The sequence below is a fragment of the Lissotriton vulgaris genome, chromosome 10 (genome assembly GCF_964263255.1).
Source record: "Lissotriton vulgaris chromosome 10, aLisVul1.2, whole genome shotgun sequence".
In the NCBI taxonomy this organism is placed as follows: Eukaryota; Metazoa; Chordata; class Amphibia; order Caudata; family Salamandridae; genus Lissotriton; species Lissotriton vulgaris.
Window position 1 is genome coordinate 276,271,272 of NC_141698.1, and position 21,811 is coordinate 276,293,082.

Here is a 21,811-nt window from a genome sequence, read left to right on the forward strand (position 1 = left end):
CGGATATTGCAAACCTCATGTCCATCCAAAATTGGGTGAAGGAGGTTGCGATGTCTTGGGCGACTTATACCTCAGGGGACAATTTATAACAAGTGATGATAAGGTGTATTCCTTTGCGCTGGGCTATGGCCAATTCCTACAGTACAACAAAATCCCATCCACAGCGCAGAGATATGGCCCAGCTTCCCGGATAACCCAACCCCCTCCTAGATGCTGAATAGGTTATTGGAGATGCTCGGAGGTGAGCAGTTCATAACACACTTATACAGAGCTCGCCGGGAAAACTCCCTGGAGGTCACCCCGAGAGCACATACCAGATGGGAGGAGGGGCTGGGGGAAGAACTCACAGCATATGAATGGTGCAGGATACACACAGAGACACGTACAGTGAGTTCAAAAACTAGTTTTCAATATAATTTTGTACACCAGGTGTATCTCACCCCCAGGACATTACATGTCATTTACCCTCCCCGATCAGACAGATGCCTGTGGTGTTCAGTGGCTGAGGCAAACTTCATTCATGTGGTGTTGAAGTGTTCATTTATAGAACCCTTCTGGAGGGAGGTAGTCCAAACTATGAGGGTGGCCACTGGTTGGTACATCGAGCATACCCCTGGATAATATTGTTGGGCCTAATGCCCACTCCTGCACAAAAGAAACATAGCTATCAGTTTCATTTATTGGGTCTGGTACTGGCTAAAAGGCAGCTAGCCATTAACTGGTTGAGCACCGAACCGCCCACATATAAAGACTGGCTGCATGACATGTTGGAATGGGCAGTGGCCGAAGAGGTCCAGATGAAACATGTAGAAGTGATGAACGTTCGGAGGATGATTTGGCTGCTCCTGGATCTCCATAGGGATGAGACCGAACCGGTTTTGTCAGTAGGAAATGCATAAGATGTGGTACACCAATCTGATAAATAGTTGTCATCCTAAACAGCCTATAAGTATGGAGCTTTATGAATGTGATAGTGGCGCTTTCTTGAAGCCACGTGGCATATACCTGAGACTCGGTGTAACCCTACCATAGCTGCATTGCTGTTTTTAGTTAATTCAATTACCTTTCATCTTAATTCTACTTTAGCTACCTGGGGGTTGGGGGATTTGGGATTGTTATTTATATTGCATATTGTTGTCTTTATCTGGAAGCTTCTCCTGTGAGGTGTAGTGCAACTGATTACTGTAATTCACAATATATTGGAAAACTAATACAAATGCTTTAAAAAAGAAAATGTTTAATTTGAGGGTTAAATTACTTCAGTTGTGACTGTTAGATTGACATGTTTGATGGAAAAAGCAACCTTGCTCTTAAGGAATTAGATTTGGTTTTCTTTTTGCTTATTACGTTCAGCAACTCTCTATGATTGCTACTTTGGAACATCAGTAATTGTGTAATTAATGCATTCACATATGTTTGCCATTGCTCTTCTGATCAGATTGCAATTCCTTCTCTCCCCTGTAGTCAGTTCACTGATTCATTGCAGATAGACCCAGATACGGTTGATAATTTGGATCTGTTCCACCACATTCCACCTGTTCTGATGGAGAAGTGTGCAGCACTGAGCGTCAGACCAGACACTGTCAAGAGCCTTGTGCAATCCATGCAGGGTAAGACGTCACTAATGTGCAGCTGGTACTGTTAACTATTGCTGTCTTTTAGTGGTTTCCGACCTGGCAATATTCATAATTCCACCTCCTGGAATCCAGTTTGATATCTTTCTACAAGTCCCTCTGTCTTTCCACCCTTCACCAGGGAGTTATTTGACTGTTAATGGCTTGTGTGAGTTTTTAGTTAGGAGTAATATAGCTGATCCAGTGCTTCTTTACAGGGTTTTTAACATTTGTAACTCTAGGTCATAACTTTCTTTTCAAATTCAGCTTTACCCTGAAATTAAAGCTGCCATTGCAGTGGGCTGTTCAAAATAGGTTCTCTGAATCACTACAGCATGCTCTAAGCCCATCTTGCAGAGAATCCATGTTAAATTGTGGGGAAATGGCACAAGTTAACCTTGCAAATTGTTGTTTCTAAAAACCTGACCTTGAACATGGATATAGGGGAGCTTAGTAGAGCGAATTAGAGGTGGCCCTGTGAGCAGAGCAGAGAGGTTTGTGCTGCTGTGAAACACTTAATGGCACTGGTGCTCTGAATCCACTAACTTTCATTAGAAGCATAGAAGATGTGGTGACTGTTTCCTTGCCCTGAATAATCAGTGTAATTTTGCCAGCTTACTCAGATTGACCACATCAAGTGTACTGATTCTTCCTCTGTGGTTCCATTGGAAAGTGACAGATTCTTCTGTTGTCTTCTTTACTTGCAGCCCTTTCAGGAGTTTATACAGATGTTGAAGCAACACTGAAGGATATTAAAGAGCTCTTGGATGAAAATGAAGTTCAAGACCAAAAGCTTCAGGAAGTGTTGGGAAGCCAGCTTCCTCAGCCTCAGGGAAGCCCACCAGCAGCTGGCATTGCAGAGGTCAGCAAAGAGTGGGATAAGTACATGGAGGTGCATGAAAAGGCCAGTTTCACCAACACTGAGCTGCACAAGGCTATGAACTTGCATATCAGCAATCTACGACTCTTGAGTGGGCCTCTGGAGCAGCTTCTGGCAGCGCTTCCCTCTCCGTCCCTTACTGAAGGTGAGTTGTTTTCCGAGATTCATTTAATGTAATATTTCTGCCAGCTGAGAGGAGTTCTTAAAGTGAAAAATGTGACAATGTAGGATGTTTTTTTTGTTAGAATGGAAATGCCTGTAAATGACCTGTATACATCCAACAGTTGGGAAAGAAAAAATAATGCACTTTTTTTTTTGATTGTGAAGTGTGCTAAAAACCGATATTGTATGTAATATGATCAAACAAAGCAAGACATTTACTTGGTGATGCACAAATGGTAAATATTCACAGAAACCCGATTTCCACACATTATCATTTGTGTTTTATCAGTAAAACTGTATATGTACGCAAAGTTATTGGCCATTTTGTTGGAAAATGTGTTATTTGTAAATGACAATATGCTACCACACAATGCTTTTTTTACATTAAAAAATCTCCCTGCCTCATGTCCTTTAAAGCTAGATAGGTCACAAACTTTTGTTGTTCTAAAAAGTGGGCTGTGGATCAGTAAAGCTTGGAAGCCACAGATCTAATGTAACATTCTCAAAAAAGGATCAGTCATCATTGTGGTGCCCTCAAGCGCTCATGCACCATCCCTGTCCATGCAGAGAACAGACCCTGCAAGCAGGCCAACAAGTGATGCACTTGCACCCATGAAAGGACTGTGTTGGTTGAGAATCCCAAAGAAACATGAGTTCTAAATCCAAGTCTGCGATGGCTTTTATCGGGTTATCAAGGGCATCTAGCGGCTACTAGGCCTTCATTGTATTCATTGAAATAGTTTACTATTGGCATCCCCAGGGTCCCTGTATTAATGTCACCCCAATTTGTATTTTATTTTTAAATTTTCAAAACCTTTATTGACAAATTCAGCATGATCAAAGTACACTTTTGCATCAAATCAGAGTGTCGTACACATCAGGCAATTCTCAAAATACAGTAGACATAACAAAGGTTCAATCCAACAGTTTTACTGTCCTGTACAACACAGCAGCAGCACAATAAAGAACAAATAGCTGTAGATGGTGGTGGCGACACTGTAAGGGAAGGAACAGGCCCGGCCAGGGGAGGAAAATGGTCCAGGAGGGGGGCAGTCACTGACCAACACCGGCGACCTTCGCGGGCGGAGTAACGGCAGGGAGCGCGGGAGAGGCAGTTCTTGTCGAATGTGGTCGGGAAAGGAGGTATGTCACCGGGAGCCCCATATGTCAGGTGGACGAGACCTCGCAGGCAGAAGGTCCCAGAACTCAGATAATAGGGTCTGGCATCTCAAAGCATCCTCAAGCCAATGGGCGAACCTTGACCCTGGTCTACAACCCCAACACATGGCCACCCTACGCCTCGCAAGAATGAGCAGCATTGCAATCAGTCGGCGAGAAGCATCCGGACAAAACCTGACAAAACCCAGCAGCCACAGCGGTGGGTCGGGTAGGACCCATGCAGAGGAAATCTCAGAGATGACGGCACACACCGCCAGCCAGAAGTACGACACCTTGGGGCATAACCATGCAAGATGAGCGAAGTCAGCTGCATGGGCAGAGCAGCGCATGCACCTATTAATAGGTATGAGTCTCAATTTGTGTAGCTGGGCAGGGGTGCGATATAGCCTGTGCAGGTATTTAAAATGTATGAGATGAAGACGATGGTTGGGAGAGAGTTTCTTCGTCTGGTTACAGCAGTACAGCCAATCAGCTTGGTAAATGTCCACACCCAACTCCTCGCCCCATGCGCATGCGCGCTCAGCAGAGAAGGATGTGGTGCAGGGAGTGGGGAATGTGTATAAAGTTGAGGATCAAAATCTACGGTGGAGGTTGGGGACATTTTGGGTGGAGCTCCCTACAAATGGCCCGCAACTGATAAAAGAGCAAAGTGCCCATCGAACCGGAGGAAGCAGGAAGAAAAAAAACATTAAACATACATTTAAAAAACGTATTTCCGGGGTAGAGATCCGCCCACGTCGTCAGACCCATGCGGTTGGCATGTTTAGACATGCCAGTTGGTTGCTGCGGAGGGAAGGCAGGATGACGTACAATCGGCATGGTGTTAGCAGATAACATAGGGGCGTTGGAAAAACGGCACAATTCCAACCAAGCCAAGCGCAGGGTCTCGACCGTGTCCACCTCAGCCCTTGGGCGACTGGCCGGGGCAAAAAGGCTGTGTTCAGCAGCCAAGGGGTTGCAAGGTCGGCTTCGACCATGACGTGTGGCTGATACGGAGTGGGGTGAATCCAGAAGTGTAGAAAATTGGCCTGTGAGCTTAAGACATAAAGATTAAAATCATGGGGCGCCCATACCGCCAACCGACATAGGGAGAGTGAGGATGTCATATGCTATCCTATGCTGCTTGCCAGCCCACACTAGAGAAATTATCAGAGAGCCAATGTTATGAAAAAAATGGGCAGTTAAGGGTATGGGGATGTTCAAGAAAAGGTAGAGAAATTTCAGGAGAACCACCATCTTGGCAATAGCTATGTGACCCGCCAGGGACAGCGGGAGCCAGTTCCAGTGGGGTATTTTGGATTCGAGCTAATCCACTGCGCATCCAAAGTTGGCCCTCCAGAGGTTGTCTACGTCCCTGCTCAGCCAAATCCCCAGATAACGGGTGGGGCCCAAAGCCCATACAAAAGGAAAATCCGGAGTGAATGGCTTGGTGGCATCTGTAAGAGGGAACAATATTGACTTGCTCTAGTTCACCTGTATGCCGGACAATCCACCATATCTTATTATCTCGTGTACAAGGGGGCTGAGGTTATCTCGGGGGTGGCGGGCATACAACGTGATATCATTCGCATACGTGATGACCAGGAGGGGACAGGCCAAAAAACCAATGCCCTTCTGAGTATGGTGTTGCCGAAGTCTGGCCGCGAGGGGCTCCATAGCAATAGCGAAGAGCATGGGGGAGTGCGGACAACCCTGCCGAGTTCCGCGTTCAATCAAAATAGGATCCGATACCTGACCATTTATCCGGAGACGTGCGGAGGGACGAGTATAGAGGAGTAGATGAGTAGAAGGAAAAATAGAAACGGACACTCAAGTGCATTGAATGCCTATGTGGCATCAAGTAGCGCTGCAACCACAGGGAGATCAGGGTTGCTTTGATGAAGAACCGAAAAAATGGTCCTGAGGTTGTGAGCGGTGGCACGGCCAGGGATGAAACCGGACTGGTCGGGAAGGCGATGAGGGGCATGAGGAGGAGCAGACAGGAAGCCAATAATTTAGCAAAAATCATATTATCGATGTTAAATGGACAAATGGGGCGATAAGAGTTGTGGCAGTCAGCTGGCTTGTCCGGCTTAAGTAGTAGCGTGATCATTGCCTCCTGGAGGGACTGCGGGAAAACGCCATTGTCAAAGGAATCATTATACATGGCGGCCAGATGTGGCACCCGAAGCGTTGAAAAAGTCTTATAGAACGAGGCGGGAAGGCCGTTGAGACCAGGGGCCTTATCGCTAGGCAGACTATTTATGGCAGCAAGTATCTCCTCCTTAGAGAAGGACTCATCTAACAATTTGCGATGGTAGTCCTCCAACCAAACCAACGCAAGAGTATTGAAATATTATTCGAACGCCTCACACGAAGGGAGGGGACGGGCGGTGTAGAGTTGCGAATAGTAGTCCATAAAACGAGCCTTCATTTCTTTTGGGGAGGTAGTTCTAGTAGGGCCACCATCCCTGAGAGCCGTGATATACAACACAGCACGGGGGCGTAAGAGATTTGCCAGGGTCTTGCCAGGCCGATCACCTTCACCGAAGCGGCGAGCTCGGGCCTCTCTGCCAAGAAAGGAGAGTTCACCATCAGCCTCCTCAGCGAATTCAGTATGCTTTTCCCGCAAGGGTCTAAGACCTTGGCTGGGCCGCATGATCGACATAGAGTGCCTTAATCTCGGATTCCAACTTGTCCAAAGAGGCTCAGATGGAGCGAAGGACACCAGCTTGCTTCGAGATACACTCGCCACGTATCACTGTCTTGAAGCCTTCCCACAGGATGGGCGCTGTCCACAGAGCCGACATTCAAGTCAAAGTAGTTGGTGATCGCTGTTTGGATCTCGTCACAGAAGACGGAATCGCGGAGGGCGTTCGGAGAGAGGCGCCGTGGAGAGTTAGGAAGGCGAAGACAAAGCTGGACTGGCGCTTGATCAGGGAAGGTGTGTACCTTGTGGTTTGCAGAGGTATGCCATGTAACAACATCGGGGGAGGTAATCCATAGATCAATGTGGGACCAGCAGCCGCGAGCACCGGTGACGCAAGTACCCTCGCAGGTCTCGGGCCAAAAGTGATGCCAATTTGTCAGTGAGTATGGACTGAAGTAAAGCTGCAGAGCGGGGGTGGGATGAGTGGGGGGCCAGAGGGGTCCAAGACAGCAGAAGGTGTAACATTAAAATCACCCCCGTCTGTACCCCCCCCCCCCACAGCCACCCCCCCCCCCCCAGGGTGCCATATATGAGTGAAAAAATCGGGGTCATCGGAGTTAGGTGCGTATACAGCAGCTACCGTCGTGGGTGGAGACATTAGGGTGCCGTGCAAGATGACATACTGTCCGTCCAGAGTCAGTGCCAAGGGAACCCCCTTTTAATCAATATAGAGACTCCCTTAGAAATAGAGGACTAAAAAGAGGAGTGCGATTCCCCCCAGTAGCACGACTGAAGTCTGGTGGCGGTCGCGGGCAGCAGGTGGGTTTCCTGCAGAAGGCAAAGATCGACCTTATGCCGTTGAAGGTGTGAGTGAATGAGCCTGGCTTTACGGTGATCATTAAGACCCCGGATATTCCAGGTCCAACATATGATGTCAGTCATATTGTTGTAGAACTAGCTAAGAATAGGATGCAGTGCAAGAGGCCAGAGAGCGGAAATTGCCATTGTGTGTGCTTGGACAAGCCTAACTTGACAAGAGGCGGAACCGGGCAGACGCATAAAATACGTAGTGGAACTGCCAGTGCCCTGCAATGGTGTACAGCCAGACCATGGGGCTAACCCCCAGGGAGCAGAGAGCGCTGAGGGAGAAACTATTAACTGTCAGGAAGGAGAAGATGCTGTGTACTAACATGCAGCACTGAACAGGCTTAACTTTAAGGTGATGCATACTGATAGGAATCATAAGCGCGGACACAGAAGCGAAAAGCACGCAGTGAAACAATAGGAAAACCAGAAAAAAACCACCCCAACCCAACCCACCACCCAAAATGCAATAAGAATCCCAGTTGCTGGCGAAGCAATAACAGACAAAGTGTAGTCGGGTACATTCACCAAACTCCACCCCAACCCGACCGCCCCACCCGGCAATCCAAAAAACATTACCAAAAGGGCCACCTCCCCCACACCCACTCCAACCCCCCAATCAGGCTGAGATACAACCCCTACCCACCCGAGGAACCCACAACTTGAAAGATGGGAAACAACATTAGGAAAGGGAATTATCCTGTGAAGGCATGGTGAAGCTCAGCGTACTCCCCTGCAGTGAATCAGGGTGGCCAAGCTGTAAGAAAAACAGACAACGTTCAGGAAAAAATTTGCGAATAAGTCACAACATATCAATCATTGTCACTGAGGTGATCGGTTGTGGCAAGCTGAGAGCCGGATGGTGATGAGCAGGACGATTTATCGAGTTTCTTGGCAAAAGCAAGGTCAGCTCGGGGATCAGAAAACACAAGCGTTTTTCCGCCCTGTCGGACTCTCAGCTTTGCCGGGTAGGCCAGTGAGTAGGAGACTTCATGCTTTTGTAGGATCCGCTTTGCAGGAAGGAATTTGCGACGCGCAGTCTATACTGTGAGAATATAGTCAGGATAAAATGAGAGTGAGTTTCCTTGATGATTGATTTTGCCCTAGTCGCGTGCTGCACGTAGAATGGCAACCCGATCTCTGAAATGTAGAATTTTTGCAATGATGGGGCGAGGAGGTAATCCGGGACCAGGGCGTGGGCCAAAAGAGCGATGTGCACGTTCAATAATGAAAACTGAGGAGAGAATGTCACTGAAGAGTTCTTTGACAAATTCCTCCACGAAATCCTCCATGCGGGGGATATTGGTGGATTCTGGTACACCAGTGATGCGGAGATTGCTCCAACGGGAACGCACCTCCAAATCCTCATTTTTATTCCGGATGATGTCTAGTATTTTGTCCATCTGCAGCAATTTCTGATGGTCCTGAGTGGTGGCATCCTCAATGTGCGAGACCCTGGACTCCATGTGAAGGAAGCGATTGTCGTGGGAGTCAACACGGGCCTTAACTGAGTCCAGGCAGGCGGAGAGTTGGTCCAGTTGGGCGCGATTCCAGTGACCGTTGACTTTACTCCGAGCATAATTGCCTTCAGGTCAGGGTCATGAGCAGGAGGCGCATCCATGATGGTCGCAGGGTCACCACTGTCTGAACCCGCGCCGTCCTGGCGAGTCGATCTACGCTGGTCGAAGGTAATTTTGGACTGCTTAGTGTCAGTCCTCCCCATGGCGGTCAGACCCATACAGGAGGCACCCCAGGGAACAGGAGGGAGGTAGACCCACCAAGAGGAGCAGCGGCGGGCAGGCCACCCCACCACAGCAGATGTAGGCAAAACAGTAGAGATGGCCAAAACCCCGGTACTGGGGGGCAGCCGTGGCCGACCTCCGAGAGCAATGGGCCCGGAAAGGGCGACGAAGAGACGTGGCCGATGACGCGGGCACCAGGATGATAGCACAGCAAGGAAATGCAGTAGTAACGCCCCCCCCCCCCCCTTATCCGAGGGCAGAGAGGGTGCCAGGAGAGCACACAGGTTCCACAAGGAGGTTTGTCAAGCACCCAGCATGAGGCCCGCACCGGAGGGCCAATGGTGGCGTGGCAGGGTAGGTGATAGAGAAGAAAGTAAGCACAGGGGATCTCACTGCTCACCACTCGAGGTCCAGGTAGTTACAAATAAGCCGCCACCGTCGAAATGCACGAGGAGTAGGGAGTCGGCAGAAGCCCAAATAAAACACAGCAAAGACAAACTCACTGGGTGCAGGATCGCCGTCCAGGGGCTATGCTGTGGCGGAGTCCAGCAGGCACAGTACAGGCCCCGGGCTGAGGCAGGTCTGGCCTGTGAAGGGGAGTAGGCCCAAGGGCATGGTGTCACAGCACAGGAGGTCCAGGGCCAGGCTTGACCCAAAAACGGGAGCGACACCAGTCATCAATAACAGGGGCAGTGATGTTCCGCGGGGAGAGACAGGAGGAGGAGCGTGCAGGTGTAGGGCTTTCCGTGCAACTCCGCATCCAAGATCAGTCAAACAGGGCCAAAGCAGGGCCATGCACCGGTGTGAGCAACCAGCCAACGGAGAACGCATTTTAAGTTGGGGCCCAGGGCCCGGAATCCCCGAGGAGCAGGAGGGGCGCCAAACACCAGGCACGAGTGGGGCGGGTCCGAGCAGATCAGGCTGTAGAAGGCAGAGGCCAGGGCGTTTGAGCAGTCAGGGCGCATAGCACAGCGATAGAGAGAGGCAGGGAGCGCGCTCCAGTCTGGGGCTGCAACAACGGGGAGACGCGGGGGTATGCCACTCCAGTCACCTGGCGCCTATGTCAGCCTGAGAATGCGACGGGAGAGGAAGAAATATGGCGCCAGAGACGCAGTAGCCCAGGCCGTGCAACTCGCGGACCCCCAGCCCCGTCGCAGCAAGCCGCAGCGGCAAGGGCACTCACCTGTCCGATCAGCGTGGGATCCTCCGGCGTCCTGCAGGTGGCGTGGAGCCTCCGGAACCCAGCAAGGCAGTAGAGGAGGAGGGTCGATCCTGGCCGACCCCGATGCGCGGGACCAGCGTTGCGATCGGGTGGTAGCACCAAAGCGTCACCAGGAGTCAGGAGCGATATCAACCAATGCCTCAGGTAACACCAAGTCAGATAAAGTTGGTTGTGAGCTTTTGAAATGTAGTCGTCTGCAGGATGACGACGGATTTTTAGCTTGGCCGGCAGAGCCCACTTAGAGTGCTGCATCTTGCAGCCGGCCAAGCCACGCCCCCAATGTCACCCCAAATTTAAATCCAAGCACATCCCTTCAGCACTTTACTTTCATAATAGGGAAGACACAGAAGTCAAAGACCCCTCCCCCCCCCTACGGAGGTGATGTGGGTTTAAAGAGGAAAACTCTGTAACAGGGCTTTTGCTTTTAAAAAGAAATTACTTAAATGCACACAAAGCTAATTACTATGTATAAAATTAAAAAATGTATTAACCCAGTATACAGTTAGCAAAAGAATAAATCAAATAGTCCACAAGTTCCTGGTGCGAATAATGGTTTAATTCTTCTACAAAATGACCCATCCCAGGTAACCAGGGTACAATTTACTGGCCATAAATATTTAGTACAGATAGCAACAGACACCATCATTCTGGTGTGCTGAACATATATACAAGGTTCTGTTGACAATTTGCTTGCATGCAGGCTCTAACAAGGAAAACCACAGTAGCCCTAGGCAGACCTACTAAAGGGTCATAAACTCTACCATGAGGTGTCGATGTAGGAGATCAAAACACTTGTTTAGTTTACCTTAGGCAGTATTAACCCCTTCCATGCTGGTGACGAACCCCAGCCGTCACGCTCTGCGGCGCTCGTGTGCTGATGACGGCTGGGGTTCGTCACGGCCCCGCCAGTTCTTTTGTTTACCGCACAGCGGCGGAAACGGCCCAGCATGGAAGGGCTTAAGCCACAAGGAAAACGTACAATGAAAGGCTTCATTCCCATACCTGAGTGCAGATAAAAACTTTGCCCTGCAGGAAGGCCACTAGGCCCCTGGCGCATGGTCAGACTTACAATTTTTGATGGCCTTTGTGACCCTTTCTGTGGTTGCCCATGCAGTAAATTCTATAGGTGATCTTCAGGTGGAGTGTTTGCCCCTTCCATAGAAACGTCGACGTCCAGACTTTAATGTGGTTTTGCCATTGCTCAGTGGTGACATTGCTAACTGTTAGTAGAGATTGAGTTTGATTTAATCTGTTAATGAAGTTCCAGAACTTTCTTGAGCATCCAGAAGTAATGATCTGTGCTGGTCCAAGCATTGCCTAGTACTACTGACCTCCCATTTTGCTTCTCATATGGTTTCTTTTAAGCACACCTTAGTTATTTATTATGTACTTTGTCAGAGGCAAAAAAGTGTGACTTCCTTTGCACTTTTATCAAGGCCTTCTTTTTGCTTTTTAGGGTTTTACTGGGCCATCTAGTTGTTAGTTTAGCATGTTGCATAATCCCCGGGGTAAGTGACTTTTGAGCGAGAAATTCAGTTAACTCCTTCACTATGGCTGATCACTGACCAGCAGTATGCCAGCAGAATTTTATAGCCATCAGGGCAAGTGTACTATGGACCTTGAGGAGTACCGGTCCTGCTTAGTGATGATGAACACTGATTGAATTGCAGGACAAACAGAAGGACCTGTAAAACTTATCTTGTTACTTTAACCTCCAGATCAAGGGTGTTTCCTCCATTGGCAAGGAGAATAAAGACATGAAGAGTTTTATCCAGTGCCTGGTGAGGACTATCCTCGTAGAACATGGACCAGATCCCTTGCGTATCGACAAGGTTCACAGGGCTGGACCTGGAGACCCAAGCTGCCTCCGGACATCTTGGGTTGCTTCCTCCACTTTAAGGACAAAGAGGCGATCCTAGAGGTGGCGCGCCTTGCATACAGCTTGCGTGTTTGAACGTGCATCCTCTTCCCTTTGGGACTTGGTCGAGGATCTTCTACCTTCAATTTCAGAAGGCCCATGGGTTGAATCAATCTGCCTTCTGCGCAATTCTCCCTCTGCTCTTCTCTTCACGCCACTGACTCAGTGGGACGAGCTCCTGCTCGGTCGGTCGGCAGGCTTGGCTGCGTGACAGTCGTTTCCCGGACAATGTTCGGGATGGTCTTGGGGATCTGCCTTTCAATTGCGTGGACCTTTTTGATAGCCATGCAGATTCAGCGGTCTCCTGCCTCGTGTCAGGGCTGCCGTGACTCTTGCTGCTCGCCCTTTTTGCCTTATCAGAATTATTTGTTTCTGCGTAGTCGATGTGGCCTTGTTGGTCTGATTTCATACATGTCCCGGTACTCTGCGTAGCACCCGGATAGTGTAGGCGGTGGTTCCACCATCTCAGCATTCTGTACGTGCAGCCGGATGGCTGGTTCCGTCTTTCCTTTCAGTCCTCTGAATGTGTGCTTTGCCCAAGAGGACTCCCCCCTCGCAGGGGTTGACACTTACCCTATGTGTGGTGTTTAAAGACTATTCGGTGACTTCCTTAGCACACTCCTATGGAGTTTTTCGCCACAATCTTGTTGTGAGCTTCTTTTTTAGGCCGTTCTGCGATCCTGATGTTAGCATCGCTCCATTGCACCTTCGGTGCAGTTGGCTCTGGTAATCCTTCACTGCCTCGGTATGGGTTCCTTACTGTATGGCCTCTGCCTCGCCTTTATTCACGGGGGCGTTTTTCAGCATCACTGTGATCCTCTTTCCTTTGATGGCTGCTCTTCTTTTGTGAGTCACTATCTTAGGGCTTTGGTCTGTTCAGATCTGAAAGAAACATGTTCGTATTAGATTCCTTACCTTAGAATATCCCCAGGCATCAGACTGGATCCGGAAATTTTTGCGTAGCAGTACCCTTGCGCGTTGGTAGGCGTCGTCCGCGGCTCCGCGTCCGTCGTCGTGGGCGCCGCCGTGATGATGTTGTCGGAGTACTTAGACGCCACCTCCGCGCGGTGACGTCAGTTCTTGTTTTTTCCGCGCCAGCAGCACAGATCCGGAAAAGGTGGTACCTTAGTCGATCTTTGACTAACTTTTTACGATCCCTTTTGATCATTTTCGAAGTCTTTCGACTCCGAACGGTGCCGGTAGGGATGCCTGGATTTAAACCCTGTGAGGACTGCGACCGACTGATGTCGGTTACGACCCTCACAGCCGGTGCCTTCACTGTCTCGGCGTCGACCACGACGACAAGGCCTGCCCCAACTGCCGAGCCCTGACTTCGAAAGCTGGGAGCGGTCCCGCAAGCAGCTCGAGCTCCGGCAGTCGGCCCCGCGCCGCGAGAGGTCCCGGTCCGGACGGAGGTCGAGGTGACCGTTCGCGTGGTCGGAGCCATCATAGCTCCGGGAGTCACAATCACTCTTCGGGCTCTAAGTCGTCAGGTAAGCACAAGAAGTCGAAGAGACGTCATCGCTCTTCGATCCCCCGACGCTCGTGCGATGCAGCCGGGGGTTCGGGTGACACCGCCCACCCGGCTCCGTTGGAGTCGAGGGCGTTGTGGCCTGGTTCATACCCTCCAGTCCCTGGGCAGCAAGCGACGCCGGAGGAGATCGAGCGCTTCCTCGTGGCCATGAGGTCCCTCTCTCCACCGACAGGCTCCGCGGCGCATTCAGGACCAGCGGACCCGTCTGGGGGCCCTAGCGGGTCGGGTGCTTCGGCCCCGACGCCGGCGGGTGCTTTGGCCCGACGCCTTCGGGCCCGGTGCCGCAGGGCCCCGCTGGATCCGCTTCCGGATCCGGGTCGTCGCCGGTTGACCTGACGACGTCACCGGCACCGGTCCTTAGGGTGTCACCCCCGGCGCCGCCTTCGGGCGACACCGTCCCCGATACCTCCCTCGATCCGGTTCCGGCGTAGGAACGGTGCCGCTGGGCGCCGCTATCAATGCCTCTGGGAGAGTTCTACTTCAACGAACCGGCCCCATCCTTTGACAACCCTGATTATCAGGAGATGGGTGATGAGGCGCATTGGGAGGGGTCTGAGGACCCTCTGACACGTGATTGTCGGTCCCAGCAGGACTGGACAGGTGAACTTGGGGATGCCAGTGGTCTGGACACTTCGCCAGACACTGGTTTTGTATCACCTCCTACCGTGGCTACGGAGGAGGGGGCAACCTACAGTGTGGTGTTGACCCGGGCGGCCAGGGCTTTGGGCCTTGATCTCCCCGTCGCGGCCGTGAGGACTAACCTCCTCACTGAGGTCCTTAAACCACAGTCAAGGTCGGCTGAGCCTCTGCTGCCGTTTAATGAGGCCTTGCTTGACGTTCTTTTGGGCACTTGGTCCAGGCCCGCTACAGGTCCGCCTGTAGCTAGGAACGTGGCCAGACGCCACCGCCCAGCCCCGGGCGACCCTTGTTTCCTGTCCACCCATCCCACCCCGAGCCTGGCCATCCAGGCCTCCAACTCCCAGACTGCATTCCAGACGGCCCTGCCCGATCGGGAATCCAAGAGGTACGAGCAATACGGCAAAAAGGTATTCTCCTCCCTGAGTTTGGGACTGCGGTCTTCCAACACCGCGTGCCTCTTGGGCCGCTACACCCACTCTCTGTGGGACGCGGTTGCGAACGTGCTGCCAGAATGCCCGGCGGAGGTCAGGGCTAAACTCGCCCAAACCCTCGCGGAGGGTCGAGATGCGGCACGTTATTCCATCCGGTGTGGGCTGATTACCACCGACTCACTGGGTAGGGCGATGGCTACGACAGTGGCGATTTGTCGGCACGCCTGGTTGAGGTCCGCCAACTTTTCGGCCGATATCCAGAATACACTCATGGACATGCCGTTTGATGGCCGTCGCCTTTTTGGCGACAAGGCAGACCATGCGCTTAAGGACTCCAGGGCTACGGCCAAGTCCTTGGGCCTCTCGGCCCGCACCAGCAAACGGGTGCCTTCCGCTCCTTTCGTGGCCAAGGAAGGGGCGCCCGCACACGTGCTGCCAGCCACGCACCGAAGACTAACATCCAACGCGGTGGTGGTCGTGGAAACCGCTGTGGAGGCGGTCGGGGACAACGGCGAGGCCAGTCCACACCTTCCCCTGCAGCATCCGCCTCAAAACCCCCCTAGTCCGTGCTTTCAGACCCATGTGACGCCAGTGGGGGGGCAGGGTTCGCCATCACCCCCTCCACTGGCGCACTGTCACATCGGACAGGTGGGTGCTGCAAATCGTCCGAAGGGGCTACTCCCTCCCCTTTGAGGCGACCCCTCCAGCCATGCCACCGCAATACCACAGTGTATCGGGGGATCGCTTGCGACTTTGCAGGAGGAAGTTAACGGCCCTTTTGGCCAAGGGGGCCATCAAGCGCGTTCCTGGGCCAGAAGTAGGGTGTGGTTGTTACTCCCACTACTTTCTGGTACCCAAGAAGGGCAAAGGGGGCCTATGCCCTATCTTGGATCTACGGAACGTCAACGGCTTCCTCCGGAAGGAGAAGTTCAAAATGCTGACACTGGCTCAGGTCTTAGCTGTCCTGGACCCAGGAGACTGGATGGTAGCGAAGGACTTGCAGGACGCTTATTTCCACATCCCCGTCCTGCCGGCCCACCGGCGCTACCTGTGGTTCATAGTAGGCCACGAGCACTTTCAGTTTACTGTGCTCCCCTTCGGCCTTACCAGCGCACCACGGGTGTTCATGAAGGTGATGGCGGTGGTCGCAGCTCATCTGCGCAGGTTAGGGGTTTCAGTCTTCCCCTACCTCAACGACTGGTTGTTGAAGGCGGGCTCGCCCCAGACAGTCGTCAGCCACCTCCAGACAACGGCAGACCTCCTGCACCAGCTGGGGTTCTCCATCAATGTGCCGAAGTCACACCTGTGCCCCTCCCAGAAGCTCCTCTTCATCGGAGCAGTTCTCGACTCGGCGCAGTTTCGGGTTTATCCTCCTGAACAGAGGGTTCGGGATATTCAGGCTCTGATTCCAATCTTTCAGCCTTTATCCCGAGTCACGGTCAGGTTGATGCTACGGCTTCTGGGGCTGATGGCCTCCTGCATCCTTCTGGTGCATCACGCCCGATGGCGGATGCGGTCTCTGCAGTGTGACCTGAAGTTTCAGTGGGCCCAGCATCAGGGCAACCTGTCCGACCATGTCCTGATCTCGGAGGGCACTGCGAGACAGCTGCAGTGGTGGCTCACGGACCGCGATTGGGTCAGCGGCAGATCCCTCTCCCTTCCCCAACCGGAGCACGTAGTTGTGACGGACACGTCCCTCCAGGGCTGGGGAGGCCACATGGGAGAGGCGGAGATCAGAGGCCTCTGGTCTCCGGCGGAGTCCCAGCTCCATATCAACCTTTTGGAGCTGCGGGCGATAAGTCTAGCACTGAAGGCATTCCTCCCCTCTGTCCGGGGGAGTGTAGTGCAGGTGTTCACGGACAACACCACCGCCATGTGGTACTGCAACAAACAGGGCGGGGTGGGGTCGTGGACTCTCTACCAGGAGGCTCTGCGCCTCTGGCAGTGGCAGGGACATCAGGGCGTGACCCTGGTGGTTCAACACCTGGCAGGTTCTCTGAACGCCAGGGCGGACGAACTCAGCCGCCGGTGCATGAAGGATCACGAATGGCGTCTGAACTTGGATGTGGCGCAAGGTCTCTTTCTGCATTGGGGGGAGCCTTGGTTAGATCTATTCGCCACAGAAGAGCACACGCAATGTCATCAGTTCTGCGCGTTGGAATTTCCAAGGCGGCACTCGCTCGGAGATGCTTTTCGTCGCGAGTGGAGCTGCGGTCTGTTGTACGCCTTTCCGCCTATACCACTTCTGCCCAGAGTGCTGAAGAAGATCAAAGGCGACCGGGCCCAAGTCATCCTTGTGGCCCCGGACTGGGCACGAAGGTACTGGTATCCCGAGCTACTCAGTATGTCAGTCGATCCCCAGGTCCGTCTGCCTCTTCAGGAAGACCTTCTGTCGCAGCAGCAGGGGACGGTCCTCCACCCGAACCTGTCCAGTCTCCACCTCCATGCTTGGAGATTGAGCGGCAACAGTTGAGGCCACTGAACTTGCCTCCTGAAGGCTGTAATGTTATTCTGGCAGCCAGGCGTCCCTCCACAAAGTCTGTATACGCCTGCAGGTGGAACAGATTCGTGGCATTGTGCACAGCAAAGGCTGTGGATCCTCTCTCAGCCCCTCTTTCTGAGGTTCTTCTCTTCCTTCTTTCTCTTGCCCAGCAGGGCTCTGCTCTGGGCACTATCAAGGGCTACCTTTCTGCCCTTTCAGCCTTTCTAAGGCTGCCTGATCAACCTTCTTTGTTCAAGTCCCCTATTGTAACTCGTTTTCTGAAGGGCATCACACACGTTTCCTCCTGTTCCGTTTGTTTTTTTTTTTTTTTTAATATTTTTTTTTTTTTTTAAACCTTTATTTGGAGACGAACAGGTTCAAGGGAAGTGTACATACAAAACAGACAGTCACATATGGCCATTACAGTGGTACGTCAGAGCCAAGGAAATAAAATAAAGAAAAAAAAAAAACAAGGAGATACAAGGAAGTACAGGGCAGGGCATCAGTCAATACAAGGAGCAATGGCGAAATGTACAGTAGAGGTTAGAATACTATGATCCAGCATGGGCAGGCGAGCCAATAAGACAATGCAGTATGAACACATTACAGTAGCAGAGAGTACATGAGACAGAGGGGACTCAGATATGAGGAACACAGGAATTAAAGGTGCCGCACAGGGATACAGTCTGAGTTACCAGTAACACACCAGTCGTAAGGGAGACTACAACCCCCCAATAGCTCGCAAGAAAAGGAGACAGTCAGCCCCTCCCCCGATATCGGAAGAAAAGCAGGCGTTGTGGAAAAATCCCAGCCTATCATGGTGTTATCAACCTATCCCTTCGCGGTCCCCAGGTTCAGAATCAGAGTCCCGCGCAGCCCTGGCTAGGAGGTACACCTGGAGCGGACTCCAGAAGTCCTTCGGTCTGCATCGAACAGGCATCAAGTCAGAATAGATATTGTATTGATCCTGACAGTATATGAGGTCAGTCACCCAGTCCTGAAAGCGCGGCACCCTTCCACGACCCCAGCAACAAGCCACCCTACGCCTAGCCAGCAGCAGGGCCAGGTCAACAAATCTACGGTGAGAGGCAGGTACGTCCTTAGAGAAGCCAAGTAACATCACCAAGGGGTCAAACGCCACCCCATCCTCCGCCATAACCTGCAGAGCGTCATGAACCTGAGTCCAGTACTCCAATACCCCCGCACAGCTCCAAGCCAAATGCAAAAAGTCAGCGCCATCCGCCCGACATCTAGCACACTTGTTGTCCTCCGCCAAATGGAACCGTAGTTTCCTCGCCGGGGTATAATAGTACCTCTGAACAAACTTGTAATGGATGATTTTAAGGCGACAACTAGAAGAAACATTGGCCGTGAGCCCACAACAGTATGTCCACTGCTCGTCTGTAATAGGAGCACCCAATTCGGCAACCCACTGCTCGCGCACCCGATTGGCCGGGACCGATCGCTGTCGGCGAATAGCCCCGTATAATTTCGACACCAGGTGTCGCCCATCTGAAACCAACAGCACGTGGAGGGGGAGGGTAACCCCAGGCTCCGAAGGGTAGTCCGGTAGCAGAGCACGCATGCCCTGCCGCAGGCGGACAAAGTAGAACAGGTCTAGAGGGGAGCAAGCAGCCGCACCGAAAAAGTGAGCCTGCGTACGGAAGGCACCTTCATGAAACAAGTCGCCCCACGTAAGGATACCCAGCCGCTTGCACATTCGCTGAAACCCTGTTTCCAACAACAGCGACAAATCCGGATGATAAGCCAGAGGCAAGGCCGGCGAGTAGAGGAAGGAAACGCCTAGCAAATGAGCCACCCGCTTCCAAGCATCCACCGTGCACGTCACCGTCGTGCGAGGCGTTTCCACATCGGACACCTTGCCCAAAACCATCCCCTCAAGTGGGAGCGGGTGGGCGACCCAATGCTCAGCAGCAATCTGGGGCATGAACGGCGTGGGGCGCATCCAGTGATAAGCATAATGCGCCTGAGCCCTGAGATAATAAAGTTCAAAGTCAGGGACGTCGAATCCGCCATCAGCATAGGGCAACGTAAGGGTGGCCCAGGCCACCCGTGGCTGCTTGCCCCCCCAGAACAACCGCAGGAGCTCGGAGCGAAGTCTACGAAAGAAATAAGCACCAGGATGATATGGGAGGTTTTGAAAGAGATAAAGAAAGCGGGGCAGAACGACCATCTTGATAAGAGACGCCCTACCGGCCATGGAGAGAGGCAAAGACATCCACCTGGTGACATCATCCGCCAGTTTAGTAATGGCCACCCCATAGTTAAGCCGAACCGCGTCTTCCCTGTCCAAGGATATGACAATACCGAGATATCGCAACTCCGAGTCACACCATTCCAGAGGGTAGTCAAGGGGAAACCTGGCCACCGCAGCAGTGAGGGGGAAAAATTGAGATTTCCGCCAGTTGATATGAACCCCGGAGACACCTCCAAAAGCGACCAGCTCCCGCAGGAGCGAATTAAGGTTGTTCTCTGGGTCCTTGACATAGAGTGCGACATCATCGGCGTATAAAGAAATGCCGACCTGTCGCTGAAGACAATTAAAGGCGCTCTGCTGATGAAACTGACGAATCCTACAGGCTAGCGGCTCAATGGCGATAGCAAACAAGAGGGGCGAGAGGGGGCAACCCTGTCGGGTCCCTCTCGTGAGAGGGAACGAGGGGGATAGCACCCCATTCACCACTACCCTCGCCATCGGATCAGTATATAAAAGCTTAACCCAAGAGATGAAAATCCTGGGGAAGCCCATCCGACAAAGAACATCAATAAGGTAGCCCCACTCAACAGAGTCAAACGCCTTAGTGGCATCAAGAAAGATAGCGGCAACCGGGACAGTGGGATCAATGGTCGACACAAGCGAAAACAAAGTGCGAAGATTGTGAGAGGTAGCACGGCCGGGCACAAAGCCCGACTGATCAGGCAACACGATAACGGGCATGAGTTCGGCTAGTCTCACCGCCAAGACCTTCGCGAGAATTTTAACATCGCAGTTGAGCAATGAGAGGGGCCTGTAGGAGCCCACATCCAGCGGATCCTTACCTGGCTTGAGCAGCGACGTTATGGCGACCTCCCGCATGGAGCCCGGTAGACGTCCCTCCTCCAGAGACTCCTCAAACACCTCACGGAGCACAGGGGCCATGGTGTCCACATAACACTTATAAAATTCAGCAGGAAGGCCATCCAGCCCGGCGGCCTTCCCATTAGAAAGAGACATGATGGCATTCCTGACCTCCTCCACCTCTAGGGGCCGGCCTAAGAACTCCCGATGACCATCCGATAACCAACAAAGCGCCAACTCATCGAGGAAGCCGCCGTATCGAGTCTCTCCCGTCTGCTGTGTCGTGTAAAGGTGTGCATAGTGATCAATAAAAGTGCGCTGAATCTCCGAAGTGTCTCGACAGCGAGTGCCATCCGGAGACACCAATTCCAACACGTCCGACCCATGCCTTGGATGCCTAGTAAGGGCAGCGAGGACCTTACCGGGCCGTTCCCCCTCGCAGTATCGCCTCGACGTCCAGTACTTCCCCCTATGCTTAGCCTCTCGAGCAGCCTCCTCCTCGTACTCGGAGAGCTTAGTGCGGAACTGCGACAGAAGAGCGGGGTCCGAATCAACCTGCATCCTGCGCTCCAAGTCTCGCAAATCAGCCTCCAAGCCCTCGAGGGTCCGAACAATCAGACGGAGTACTCCACAACTTTTAGAAATAGTGACACCCCGGATCGTAACCTTGAATGCCTCCCAAATGACCTCAATGCTGTCCACAGAGCCCTTGTTCCTAGGGAAGAACGCCTCCGCCTCCACCTCCACACCGAGTTCCTCCTTGAACACCGGGTCAAGCAAAGCAGTCGGAAACAAACGCCAAGGTGGGCGCGGCCTATGCAGCCCGGGGACGGATAAAACAACCTTCACCGGACAGTGATCAGAATACGTCCGAGCCAAATGTGTAGCCTCCCTTAGGCCAGCTATCAACCCTCTAGAGAGAAACACATAGTCCAGTCTCGCCCATGAACGAGCATGAGTGGTGTAATGAGTGCCCTCCTTGGTGGCAGGGTGGGTGTACCTCCAGCTGTCAACCAGCCCAGCCTCCTCCACTATCCCCCGCAACACTTCTCTAGCTTGTACATTGTACTGAGGGCTACCCTCCGATCTATCCAACCGGGCCTGAAATGCAAAATTAAAGTCACCCCCCCACACAATGTGAGTAGCATCCACAGCAAGGACATGACCCCATAGAGTAACAAAAAAGATTGGCGTATCAACATTAGGAGCATAGCAATTAACAAACAGTACAGTGTTCTGCCCGAGCCGTCCCCACAGCAGCACATATCGCCCCTCAGGGTCCCCCACAGATCCAAGTTCCTGAAATGCTAGCGATCTTTTTACAAGGATGACAACCCCACGAGCATAAGAAGAATAGGAAGCAAACCCCCTGGCCGCAGCCCACCTCCCGCCAAAAGTGGGGGAGGGAGCGGGGCGCAGATGCGTCTCCTGGAGAAA

At 52.3% G+C, this 21,811-nt stretch overlaps 1 protein-coding gene across 1 annotated transcript in view; it reads left to right on the plus strand.

Annotated features, from left to right (window-relative positions):
- The window catches only part of PTPN23 (protein tyrosine phosphatase non-receptor type 23), a 599,643-nt gene that overhangs the window by 305,793 nt on the left and 272,039 nt on the right, over positions 1-21,811 (plus strand). Inside the window, exons 15-16 of the mRNA XM_086941008.1 lie at positions 1,465-1,610; positions 2,321-2,638. Coding sequence (XP_086797134.1) covers positions 1,465-1,610; positions 2,321-2,638 — 464 coding nt within the window. The remainder of the gene's footprint in view (positions 1-1,464; positions 1,611-2,320; positions 2,639-21,811) is intronic.